We start from the raw sequence: 13,622 nt of genomic DNA, 5'->3' as shown, positions 1-13,622 counted from the left end.
ACAACAGAGGGTGCAGTGTGAAAATCACATGGAGGTTACAGTAATGGGGGGGGGGGGGGGAGGTCTGAAAAATAGGAAGACTAATGGAGATGTGGAAAAGAAACAATGAAATAGTGCATTTCATTTTGTAATGAAAGGATCCTGAGCTGTGATTGCAACCAAAATTCTGCATTATAAAACAACTTTGGATGAGAGTGGTTTTGGATGGAACTTAATGGACTGTTATTTGCAACTACAATACTTACTTTTGAATGCACTTGAAACCATTGTTTCTTGACTGCTGTGTTTAAAAAAAACAAATCAAATTGCTAACCATAGAAAGATTGTGTAGAACCTCTCTTTTTGTTGAGCCAGATCAACTTCTCTCAGTCATTTTGTACCACAGTCAGCCCTCCTTATCCGCGGGTGATTGGTTCCGGGAAGCCCCACAGATATCAAAAAATGCGGATGCTCAAGTCCCTTATTTAACCTGTCTCAGTCCAGTGGTCTTTAGGACTTTATTTAACCTGTCTCAGTCCAGTGGACATTAGGACTCGGCGCAGTTCTGAATCTGCGGTGTTTCTGTTCACGAAAATAATCATGATCACGAATGAAAATAAAGTGTAAGTAATAAAGTGATCGGAAAAAGATGAAACGCCATTGGTCATTGACAAAGCGTTAGGCTACAGTCGGTCAACAATCGGAACAATTTTAATCGAGCATGTGAAAGGCCCTGCCCCGATGAAAGCTACAGTTATTACTAAGCAACGCAGTGGTTTAATTACTGAAATACATAAGTTTCTTAAGTGTTTTATTTGCATAGAAAGGTAAAATATATACCATATACAAAGACAAACGTTTGACTAAATGACGCTAAGTAGTACCAGATGTACCTGTTCCGACTTCAAATCCGACTTAAAGACGGACTCAGGAATGGTACTCGTTCATAACCTGGGGACTGCCTGTACTTATAAGTCATCCCTAGATTACTTATAATACCTAATACAATGTAAATGCTATGTATATAGTTGTTATACTATTGATTAGGGAATAATGACAGGAGAAAGTAGTCTATACATGCTCCAACAACGAGTGCTGGAGAAAGAACTTATGGGTTTTCCCCATCCGCGGTTAGTTGAATCCTGCGCATGTGGAATCCGCGGATAAGGAGGGCCGACTGTATATGCAATTAATGACTCCAGTAATGCAAAAGTCAACAGCTGCAGTTGTGAGAAATATTCAGCAGATCACTTACTGCCTGAGGAAAGAAAAAGCATTTGTGTTTTAGGTGTGAGAATCTGTCAGGAATGGGAACCAGGTTTGATAGTCTTACTGTAAGAATGGGAATAGAAACTGTAGAAAGGATAAGAAACTGAAATGTAGCACTATCATTTGGGTAGAAAAGAGAACTGCAGTGGAATTTGGAATGGGAGGGGAAAGATTTTGATGTCAGGCTCGTGGGTATCAACTGCATAAGAACAAAGAATGAAGCTCTGCTGAGGGAATTTGAGCAACTACGGACTAAATTAAAATGCAGAACAAAAAAAGTAATAATCCTTGTACATTGGCACAGGGGTTAATGAGATCATAGAGTTAAATGCATGGCTCTAATACTGGTGTGGGGGAAGTGAGTTTGAAGTTGTGGGACACTGGTACCAGTTTGAGGAAAAGAGGGAATTGTTCTGATGGCATAGGTGCCACCTGAACCATGCTGGGACAAGAGATATGAATAGAGCTTTAAACTAAACAATTTGGAGGTGGATCAACAGCTTGGAACAGTATGGATAAAATAAAAGGGAAGGAGGAAGTAGGAGAGGTTATTCAAGTCTCCTGAATTAAAAAAAAAGACAAAATTTAGAAAAGCATAAGAATTTAACTTCAGGCAACATGGAGACAAAATTCAGAAGAAGAGTGCTGAATACAGGACTGAAAGTGTTATATTTAAATTCACACAGTATGCAAAATAAGGTAGATGAGCTTATAACACAGCTAGAAGTTGGCAGGAATGATGTAGAAATTGCAGAGATGAAGTTGAAAGAAGATCACAGCTAAACATCCATGGATAAACATACTATCTAAAAAGGCAGACGGGCAGAGGTGGTGGGGTGGCTCTATTGCCAAAAAAAATGAAACCTTATCAAACATAGAACTACACAGCTCAGGAACAGGCTTGGACCACAATGTCTACCCTAAACATGCTGCCAAATTTAACTACTTTATTTCTCTCTTGCCTGTATATGATTACATTTTTCCATTCCCTGTGTATTTATGTCTCTGTGTAAAAGCCTCTTAAACACTACTATTATATATGTTTCCACCACTCCGCCTGGCAGCCTATACCCTACACTTAATCTGTGGGAAAAAAAAGCTTACCCCAGTTTCTTGCTCTTACCTTAAATGCATGTCCTGTAAGATTTGACAAAAAAAAATTCTGATCATCTACCCTATCTTATAAACTTATATCACATTCCTTAGCAAGAAGAGACAGGATCAGAAGATGTAGATTTGTCATTGGTAGAGTTAAGAAACTGTAAGGATTAAAAAGACCCTGTTGGGAGTTTTTTTTACAGACCTTTGAACAGTAACAATTGGAGATAGAAAAGGCTTGCAAATAGAGCGATGTTATGATGGTCATAGAAGATTTCAATATGCAGGTAATTTTGGAAAATCAGCTTGGTACTGAATCACAAGAGAAAGAATTTACAGAATGCCTGAAAAGTGGGTTTTTAGTTCAGCTTATGGTTGAGTACACTAGGGAAAGTGTAATTCTGGATTTGGGATTGTGTAATGAAACAGATGTGATTAGGGAGTTTATGGTAAAGGAACTCTTAGAAAACAGTGATAAAATCCACCCTGCAATTTGAAAGGGAGAAGCTATAGAGGGATTGGATGTAGCAGTATCACATTTGAGTAAAGGTAACTACAGAGAGGCATGAGAGTTGAACTAGTCAAAGTTGATCAGAAGGAGCCACTAGGAGGGATGATGGCAGAGGAACAGAGTCTGGAGTTTCTGGGAGTAATTCTGAAGATGCAGAATCAGTTCAATCCAAAGAAGATGAAGCATTCTGAAGGGATAATAAGGTAACTATGGATGACAAGAGAAGTCAAACACAGCATAAAAGAAAAAGAGGGGGCACACAATATAGCAAAAAAAAAGTGGGATGCTGGAGAATTGGGAATATTTTAAAAACCAACAGAGGACACTAAAGTAATAAGGAGAGAAAAGATGAAATATGAAGGTAAGCTGGCCAATCATATAAAAGAAGATGCCAAAAGCTTTTTCAGATATCTAAAGAGTAAAAGAGAGGCGAGAGTGGACCTTGCACTGCTGGAAAATGATGCTGGAGAGGTAGTGATAGGGAAAAGAGAAATGGCAAATGAACTGGATAAATATTTTGTATCAGTCCTCACTGTGGAAGACACCAGCAATATGCCAGAAACTTGAAAGTGTCAATGGGCAGAAGTGAGTATAATTGCTAAGGAGAATGTACTTGGAAAACTGAAAGGTCTGAAGGTAGGTAAGTCACTTGGACCAGATGGACTACACACAAATTTCTGAAAGAGGTTGCTAAAGAGATTGTAGAGGTTTTAGGAGAGATCTTCCAAAAATCACTGGATTCTGGAATGGTTCCAGGGGACTGAAAAATCGCAGGTGTCACTCCATTCTTTAAGAAAGGAAGAGACAAAAGACAGGAAATTATAGGCAAGTTAGCCAAACTTAGTGGTTGGTAAGATGTTAGAATCCATTATTAAGAATGAGGTTTTGGGGTACTTGAGGATACATAATAAAATAGGGTATTGTCAGCATGGTTACCATAAGGGAAAATCTTGCCTGCCAAACCTGTTGAAATTTTTTGAGGAAATATCAGACAGGATAGACAAAGGAGAGTCAGTGGATGTTGTTTCCTTGATTTTCTGAAGGCCTTTGAGAAGGTGCCATAAAATTAAGCTTACTGAACAAAACAGGAACCCATTGTATTACAGGAAATGTTGTAGTATGAATAGAATTTTGGCTGCCTGGCAGAAGGCAAGGAGTGGGGATAAGCTTTTGGTTGTCTGCCGGTAAATAGTAGTGTTCTACAGGGGTTGGTGTTGGGTCTACTAATATTCACATAATATATTAATGATCTGTATGAGGGAAGTGATGGTTTTGTGGCCAAATTTGTCAATTATACAGAGATAGGTGGAGGGCAGGTAGTGTTGAGGAAGTAGGATGTCTGCAGAATGTCCTGGACAGATTGCAAGAATGTGCAAAGAAATGGCAGATGAAATGTGATGTTGTGACATGTATGGTCATGCACTTTGGTAGAAGAAATAATTAAATAGACTGTTTTCTAAATAGGAGTAAATTTAGAAATTGGAGGTGCAAGGAGTTTTGGGTGTCTTCGTGTAAAATTCCCTAAATGTTAACTTGTAATTTTGAGTTGGTGGTGAGGAAGACAAATGCAATGTTAGTATTCATTTCAAGAGGACTAGAGTATAAAAGCAAGGTTGTGATGCAGAGGCTTTATAAGCATTGGTCAGACCAGTATAGAGTGTCATGACAGTTTTGGACCCTATATCTAAGGGAGGATATCCTGGCATTGGAGAGAGTCTACAGGAGGTTTATTAAAATTATACTGGAAATCAAAGAGCTAACATATGAGGAGTGTTTGATGGCTCTGGGTCTTTAGAAGAATGTGAGATTCATCTCATTGCTTCCTTCCAAGTGGATGTTTTGAATAGTAGGAGAGTCTTTGATTTGAGAGCACAGTCTCAAAGTCAAAGGACATCTTTTAGAACAGACTGAAGAGTATTTTCTTCAGGCAGAGGATGGTAAATCTCTGCCACAGATGACTGCGGAAGCCAAGCCACTGGGTGGATTTAAAGCAGAGATTTATCGGTTCTTGATCAGTAAAAGCATTGCAGGGAGATGGCAGAGAATGGGATAGATAAGTCATAATCAAATGGTGAAGCAGACTCGATGAGCCAAATGGCTTAATTCTGCTCCTATATCTTATATAGAGAGAAAACAAGTTCATTTCCAATGGAGGAAAAAGATATTCACTTTAATCCTTCGTCTCATTTTCACTCCCACATATCTGTCTGTATCCTTTTGAATAATTGTGAAACCCAACATAAGCTTAAAGAACATCATTACTTTATATGTTTGGTCAACTTGTACCAATGGGCTGAAAAGTTTGCTTCTGTGGTCTATGACCTTATCTTCCATCTGGGCCTTTTGCAGCCTTCTAGACTGGCGATCAAATTCTACTTCCTTAGTAAGTTGCTCTTTATTTGTGTCTATATTAGAACAGGACATCTCTGTCATAATTTTTCTTTTTTAATGAATAAAGTTTGGTATGGGTTGTAACCTTTTTATTAACAATGCATTATACAGATAAAGTTCAAGGTTGATTATCATTCAACCATACATGAATATGCATAAATGGTAGCTCTCTGTTAGTAGAGGTCAGCCATGGATGTTGCGCCCTAGCTATCTACGTTGTTGCTGTAACAGTGTCTGTGGCTGCTGAGACCAATGCAAGAGTGAGAATCTCTGTTGCAAAGATCACATTTATGTGTTCTCAGCTCTGCTGGAGCTGTACTGTTCCTTTCTATGAGCCTGTCTGTTGCCTACCGCTTTCAGGAATTTTTTTCCTTACTTGACCAAAGGTGTTCCATGGTGCTTCTCCACCTGGTGTGATCAGCTACAAGTTCCACCCAGGACTCAGTGTGATGTCCAGTGCCTTCATGTCGTACTTGCAAACATTCTTGTAAACAGTTGCAGGTGGCCAGCAGTTCTCTTGCTTGAAGCCAGCTCACTGTAGAGCAGGGGTTCCCAACTTTTTGTATGCCATGGAACAATATCATTAAGCAAGGTGTCTCTGGACCCCAGGTTGGGAAAATACAAGATCTTTGTATATGTTCAGACTCGTACTCCTTTCTGTCAAAAGGATGAAGCTCAGGGATGACCTTCGAAAGTGATTGATAGTGATAGAATCGATGTAGAGCGGATGGCTCCAGATGGAGAGGACTGAAGTCAGGGACCATAATGTTTGGATATTTTCTGATAAATCTATTATGGAATCCAGGGAAGTGTTCTATACTTGATGAACTATTTGCCACTTAAAAACCTTAACCTAAAATGAATAGTTGGCTGCATTTACTGTAAAGTCAAACATGACAGAGGAAGGAATACTTTATTCTAATTCAGTTGGTTGATGTACAGTATGGTTTACTGTACATCACTGAAACTGAAGTTGGTAGAACTGTTTATATTGTCACTTGTACTGTAAAAAACTTGTCTTGCATTCTGTCCATACAGATCAATTCATTATAACTGCATTGAGGTAAAACAGATGAAAGTGTTGCAGTACGAAGCACAGTGCAGTCACAGTGATGTAGATTGTGAGATAAGAGTCCATCTTATAATACTAAGAAGCCATTCAATAGTCTTATAACAATTGGATAGAAATTGTCTGTGAGTCTGGTGATACATGCTTTTCGGCTTTTATATACTCTGCCCAATGGGAGAATGGGGAGGAGTGAATGTCTCACATGAGTGGGATTTTTGATTACCTTGTTGCTTTACCAAGTTAGTGACAAGTGTAGTCAAGAATCCATGGAGTGGAGGCTGGTTTCCATGATGTGCTGAGTTGTATCCACAGCTCTGAATTGCCACAACAAGCCATGATGCATACAGATGGGATGCATCTATAAAGGTTGGTGAGGGTCAAAGGGGACATGCCAAATTTCATTAGCCCCGGAAGAAGTAGAGGAGCAGGTGAGTTTTTCTTGACCACGGTGTCAGATAGTTTAACCATACGTTCAAATAAATGTAGCATCTCCACTGAAGCTTGGGAACTTCAGGCCTATGGGGTGGAGAAGAAACATTTGGAATGATATTATGAGCCTGTAGGTCATATTGTATATCGGGATCACACAGAAGCCTTGCCAAAGTGGTAAAAAGGGTGGATTACCTCATAAACTACCCATCCACCTGCCCCAAATGCTGAGGGATCATTGATCACAATTGCCACTTTGGAGCTCACAGAGCCAAGGTGGAAGCAAACCATGCTCAGTCTTGAGACTGCCTCAGAAGATAATGTGGTCTCAAAATTACATGAACTGTTTAGACTAAATATTTGTGTTGTAATTCCTAAATTTAAAAATATTCATTATATTTCTCCCTACATAGATGTGTTTGATTGTAAGTGTTCAGCCCTTCTGCAGCATAGAAACAGATTGGCAATCAGCACTTGCAGAATGATTGCAATTAAATGCCACTGAATTAATACTGGATATTATAACACTGGGCAGGCATGTACCTTTATCAGAAATAAAACCTACCAGGGTTAACCGTTCTTTATGTAAAGGATTAAGGACTCCACAACAATTATCATGGATCAGAATGTTGCTGGAAATTTCCTTATTATCAGATGGGTTTATTTTGCATAATAATGCTACTGCATAAAAGAAGATTCAATTCATCCCCTGCACTTAGAAGTTATGTAAGTATGTATTTCACATTGAACTATAGTACTCCTCCTTCACAATATTATCCTTGAGATTCAAGCCAAGTTTGGAAGAACAAAATCTATTATCTTTTTATTCCACTGTGTTTTTCTGTTATTTGAATGAACAGTGTCACGGTATGGAAGCAAAACCTGCAGAGGGTTGTAAGCTCAGCCAGCTCCATCATGAGCAGGAGTCTCCCTATCATAGAAGGCGGCATCTGTCATGAAGCACCCTCACTATACAGTACATTGTTTTCATCAATGAGGAGGTTCAAAAGCCTGAAGGTGCACACTTTAGAAACACGTCTTCCCCTCCGCCATCAGATTTCTGAATGGTCCATGAACGCAACCTCACTGCATTGATTTCTATTTTTACAATTTATTTTTCTTATATATTCTTACAATAACTTTTATGTATTGTCCTGTACTATTGCTGCAAATCAACAGATTTCATGACATATGTCAGTGATAATAAATCTGTTTCTGAATATGTTTACACACAAGCCACTTCCTTGAACCAGGTGAAAGTTTTGCTCACTGTCCAATATACATTTGAAACCAGAGGATTCAATAACACTCTAGATTGTGCGTGAACTTTATTTTGACTTAACCTTTGTGACAATTTACGGTATCTGTGGCATGCTGAAATGGGCAAGGCTGTATCTGAATTTACATTTTTATTTTGTATTGATTTCATTTCAAGGATACTTCTGCAATATCTTCAAACCTGTTCTCTCCTTACAGTGTCAATGCCAGGTTTCAACCCAAATCATCAAAAAGACACACACACACACACACACACACACACACACACACACACACACACACACACACACACACACACACACACACACACACACACACACACACAGAGACACAGACACAGACACACACACACACACACACACACACACACACACACACAGACACACACACACACAGACACACACAGACACACACAGACACACACACACACACACACACACACACACACACACCCCTGCCAGCAGTATGTTTGTTCACTCTCTCTTTAGTATGTAGTTGTTGGGGAGTAGAAAAACATTATTCAGTTAAATTTAAATCAATGATAATTTCTGCAATATTTAATAATTTTGTAAGTTGCTACCTAATTTTTATGTGAACTTTTAAGATTCATGAGTAAGTTTTCTTTAAATTCTATCAGGAAATTCTAAACAAATAGGTTGAGATTTGGAAAGATAGTTCAAATGAAAATACATATGTCTGTTTTTATGTTTATAACTAGGATGTATATGTGTTATTTAAATCACTTGTAGAGGCTGGAGAGTAGGAAAAAGATAGAGAAATAATGACTTTCTGCTGCCAGGACTCCTGAAACATTGTATTTTTGAATTACTCTTATAGACTTCATTATGATCAGCCTCTGACAAACCAGAATATTGGCATGTTGGTTATAAAATGATCCGGGTATGGATGCAGGAACCTAAGAGTCAATGTTTGGATCATCATTAGTTTATATTGTTCGAACTTCAAATTTTTTTGGTGTTTTTTTAATAGTTTTGCTCCACGTTTGCCTAAAGCTGGGGAAACCATACATGGCTGCAAATCTTTTGTTGGATTTGGAGGGAAAGGAGCTAACCAGTGTATCCAGGCAGCACGACTTGGAACCAAAGCAGCAATAGTGTGCAAGGTAACACCAAATAAGCTTATAAACTAACATCATATGTTTGTTTTGGAAGCTAGGACCAGGAGACAATAATAGTTCAATAATCTAATCTAGTTATTACATAACCTATGCAAAGAATGTTGCTGGTTTTGCACAATGTCAAAAATGAAGGAATTAGTTAGGTGTATTCTCTAATCCAGGGGTTCCCAATCTTTTTTATGCCATGAAGTTTTACTGTTAACAGAATGGTCCATGGACCCAAGATTGGAATCCCCTGACTAATCTGATTATTTCACAAATATTTTCAATAAATTAGTTGCTGGTTAGTAAAGTTAAAAATGCATGAATTAAAGAAAGCTTCAGACATTGTGATTATGTGGCATGTATGCCTCTTGTAGCTAGATGTCTGGATTCATTGCAAAAAGCATAAAACCCTTTTATTGTTAAATACTGTTAAATATCCCCTTGATGTATTTACTGTATTTACATTGGTGACAGTGGCAGAACAGAATGCAATAAAGTACAGTTAATTGGCCAGTGTATCAACATATCACTCATATATGGCAAATACATATCTGAGTAAATTCGGCTGAGTCCCATTATTGAGGAGAACAGTGCACTTGAAAACTTACCTTAGTTCAATCTTTTAACTAGTTGCTTTGACTCATGTTTTCCAACTATAACCAGTTGTATGTGATTGCTATTTCATCAACATTGATGTGCAAAGATCACTTTGGGAAAATTGAAGCTAGACCAAGAAAGATAGAGAAGTACATGATCTAAAGTAAATGTTAGTTTCCTGATCAGTCAGGGCATCAAAGGATATGGTGAGAAGGGGTTGAGTGGGATCTGGGATCAGCCACAATTAAATGGCTGAGTAGACTCAATGGTCTGAATGGCCTAATTCTGCTCCTATGTCTTATGATCTAAAGAGTGTGAGATTGCAAAGCTTTGAGATGCGGAAGGATCTTGGTGATCTCATATCTGATTTACAAAATGCTGTATGTAGATGCTAGAGGTAATTAGGAAGGCTAATAGCAATACAGATTATTGCAAGGGGAAATAAATACAGCAATACGGAGGTTATGATGCAGAGGTACATACAGGGTACTGCTGAGACTACATTATGACTGCTGTGCATTGTCTTATCATCACTCCTTTAATGAAGGATGTTAATGCATGGAAGCTATTTAGAGGACACTTACTAGGCTCATAACTAGAACTGATGGATTGTATTATGAAAATAGACAGGATTCATATTTGTTGTAGTTTGGAAGAGAGAGAATACTTTTAAATCAAGCCTAAGATCCTGAGGCTCTTTATATGTGGATGTGTCAAAAACTAGGGAATAATGTTCAACAAAAAATAATTTAAGGGAGATCAGTTGAAACTTATTCTCAGAGGAGCCTGGGATTTTGCAAACTATTTCTTCAAAAGGTGGTGGAAGTGATTTTTAAGCAGAGAGAGATGAATGCTTTATAAGCAAAGAAAGGTTACTGTGAGTAGACTGGAATTTGAAGTTACAATTAAATCTGCCAGAATTTTATATAATGGCAGGACCAACTTAAGGTTAGAGTAGTTTTTGCTGCTCCTAATTCATATTTTTGTAAGCAGGAATTGCCAGTGAGATCAACAGGGTTAAAACAAAATTATCTTTAAATAGTGCTTCATAATTCACAATGGTTCTTGGTGACATTTCACTCAATTTATCCCTTTTCCGCACTGTGCCAAGTATTACCCAAATTATTGCTTTTCATGATTCAATTGATTTCTTTAAACTTGTCCACCGTAACAGCAATTATCATTCCATCAAATTGTCTGAAATTCCATTGTATCAAAGCTATTTGATTGACATTACTTGCCAAACACTATAACTTGTGTTATCAATAAATGAATATCGTTCCTAAGCACCTTTCACCATGTAGGTTACAAGGTGTCATCTACATTGATCCATGAGTTTCTAATAATTTGCTTCTTGTTCGATTCACCATTAATTACTCATTTTCAGTCCATCTGGTTGACTGAGTTAGATTTCCTCTGAAAGCCTAAGTATTGGAGATTTGCCTAATGCCTTAAATTTGAAACTGATGAAATGCACAGGCCAGTCTTTTTATGTTGATGCATTTTATTTGAAGGATATGTTCTATAAGCTTATAGCCCACGTTAGTAACTGCTTGTGACTTTCATACTATCTGTAGCAATATCGAGTATCACTGATGAACAGATTATGTGGGCAAAAATCGTGCAACTTTATTTTGGAAACTAATTTAATCTCACATATATTCTATGAACCAGTTTTGATATTTAAGTTACTATGTTAGAAAGTTTTTTGTCAACATGGGTTAAGCTAGAAAAAGCTATTGCCTAATCTTTTCTTCCCTCACAAAACAGGTTGGGAATGATTCATTTGGAAAGAATTACATCGAAAACTTGAAATGTAATGGCATATCTACAGGTATTAATTCAAAATATTGTTTTCATGATTAGGAAAAATGATGAATTATTGTAGGCTTCCTGTTCAATATTGCTGATTTATCAGAAAACTTGACCATTAAAGTAATCTTTCCCATCCTGATGTTTAAACTAATTTTAGCAGTAATGATGAAGGTGCTTTTGACTGGAGACAGCATTGATATAAATCAAGTTTCTATTTGCATGCTGTGCATTAGTATGTATTTATATCAGTTGTTTCTTTACAGAGTATGTGGGCCAAACAAGTGAAGCATCAACAGGAGTTGCCTCTATTACTGTGAATGATGATGGTACTGTACAAATGTTGACATTTTAGGCTTCCTTTGCATCTTAACTTTTGTTTTAATCAGAAAACCATTTAACTAAGCATAGTTACTACTTAAAAGCAATGTCTTGAAAATATTACTTTTTTATATGTTAGCCTGGTATTATATCGCTTGTATAAATTTAGTATGAATACATCGTCACTATTAAAAAGAGGAGTATTATTACATGACTTTCTCCAATATAAGAATTTCTTAGAAGTAAAGTTAAGGGAATTAGTTTGTTTTCCTCCATTGTATTGTGTTTGTACCTAAATAGAAACAGCATTTTAAAAGTAATACTTTGGAATATCTCAAATCATAAAATCAGAGGGAAGAAAATCATAATGTTGCAGAGTAAGTATTAACATAATTGGATCCTTCTTATCAGGGGCATGGTTGCGCCTAGGAAATTGGGAGAAATGCAAGGTTTTAAGGTATGGAGATTGATATGATGGCTGTGGGAAACTGGAAGACTAGGAATTGAGGACAAATGGAGCTGGCAAGAGATTGTCTCTCAGTTCTGGTGACAATTAGGAAATACGTGTTTTGTGTGCCTGTGGAAACTGCCATAGTTCAAACTGAAGGTTAGCGATCTCTTCAGTGGCTTCAAGTGAGGCATTGTGAATGTTGTGATACCACTGGAAGTGGATCTGTCAGGGCAAGAGTTCATTCACTTAGTGGGCGAGGTTAGACAGGAAGGTTATGGTCACAATTTGAGGTTTTCCCGTGTACCCCATCTTCTCCAACCTGTTGTCAAACAATTGAGGGAATTCCTTTTGTGACTAAAACTTGAGACACAATTTGACTTGGAAGTTTGAACCAATGGCATCTGCTTCTGTGGATGAGAGTGAAACTGTTGGGGGTTTGGAAGACTATGGCTAGGCTGGAGAGGAAGTCAAATGGTTGGGTGGACATGGTGTCTTTTATTTTCCTGCAGAAGTAGTAGTTATAGCATGAGTAGCAGTGGCATGACTAGGAACTGCAGTGACACAAGAAAGGGTAAGTTTAAATGAGATATCAGAGCTCACTGTGAGTAATTTAAAAATGTAATGGACATTTGGGCTGCAAATACTGAACAACTCATTGTAATCAGGGATTGTTTCATACTTAAAGAAACAGAGCTTCAGGTGCGATTGTGCACCATTAGAAAATCCCAGTAGTTCTGTGTAGTTGAACTGAGCCTCTTTGGTCCACAATGCTTCACAGTAGAGGAAGTAGAAAAAAAATTTACTTCCCATTTCTTTTGTGGTCTTCTGTAATCCATTTAAAATATGGAATCCTAATAAGGCTATAAAAATAAATATAGTATATATATAAAATATGATATAATATATATAAATAATATAATAAATCCTATAATAACTAATAAGGAACAGAAACAGGAATGATGCAATAAAATTAATAATGCCGATCTCTGGATGACAGTACTGAAAACTATTGGTGAAGTATACTGCAGGAAGCATGATTCATTTTGTGAAATGAACAGATGAAAGCATCCAGAATGATAAAAAATCAAAGTAAATAGAAAGAACTTGGAGTCATAGGAAAGTACAGAGCAGAAGCAGGTCCTTTGGTGAATCTAGTCCATGTTGAAACCATTTAAACTGCCTGCTCCCATTGACCTGCACCAGGACCCTAGCCCTCCATACCCCTGCCATCCATGTAACTATCCAAACTTCTTGTAAACATTGAAATTGAGCTTTCATACACCACTTGTACTGG

The 13,622-nt window shown here is 37.6% G+C and overlaps 1 protein-coding gene across 2 annotated transcripts in view; it reads left to right on the top strand.

Annotated features, from left to right (window-relative positions):
* rbks (ribokinase) overlaps positions 1 to 13,622 on the top strand; it is a 162,028-nt gene that overhangs the window by 46,339 nt on the left and 102,067 nt on the right. For both annotated transcript variants that reach the window (XM_059982817.1, XM_059982818.1), the window contains exons 2-4: positions 9,015 to 9,147; positions 11,515 to 11,578; positions 11,823 to 11,885. In XM_059982817.1, the coding sequence (XP_059838800.1) occupies positions 9,015 to 9,147; positions 11,515 to 11,578; positions 11,823 to 11,885 (260 nt within the window). The remainder of the gene's footprint in view (positions 1 to 9,014; positions 9,148 to 11,514; positions 11,579 to 11,822; positions 11,886 to 13,622) is intronic.

This window comes from Hypanus sabinus, chromosome 10, assembly GCF_030144855.1.
Source record: "Hypanus sabinus isolate sHypSab1 chromosome 10, sHypSab1.hap1, whole genome shotgun sequence".
NCBI lineage: Eukaryota > Metazoa > Chordata > Chondrichthyes > Myliobatiformes > Dasyatidae > Hypanus > Hypanus sabinus.
The sequence above is the reverse complement of the archived record's forward strand: the minus strand, read 5'-3'. Positions and strand labels throughout refer to the sequence as shown.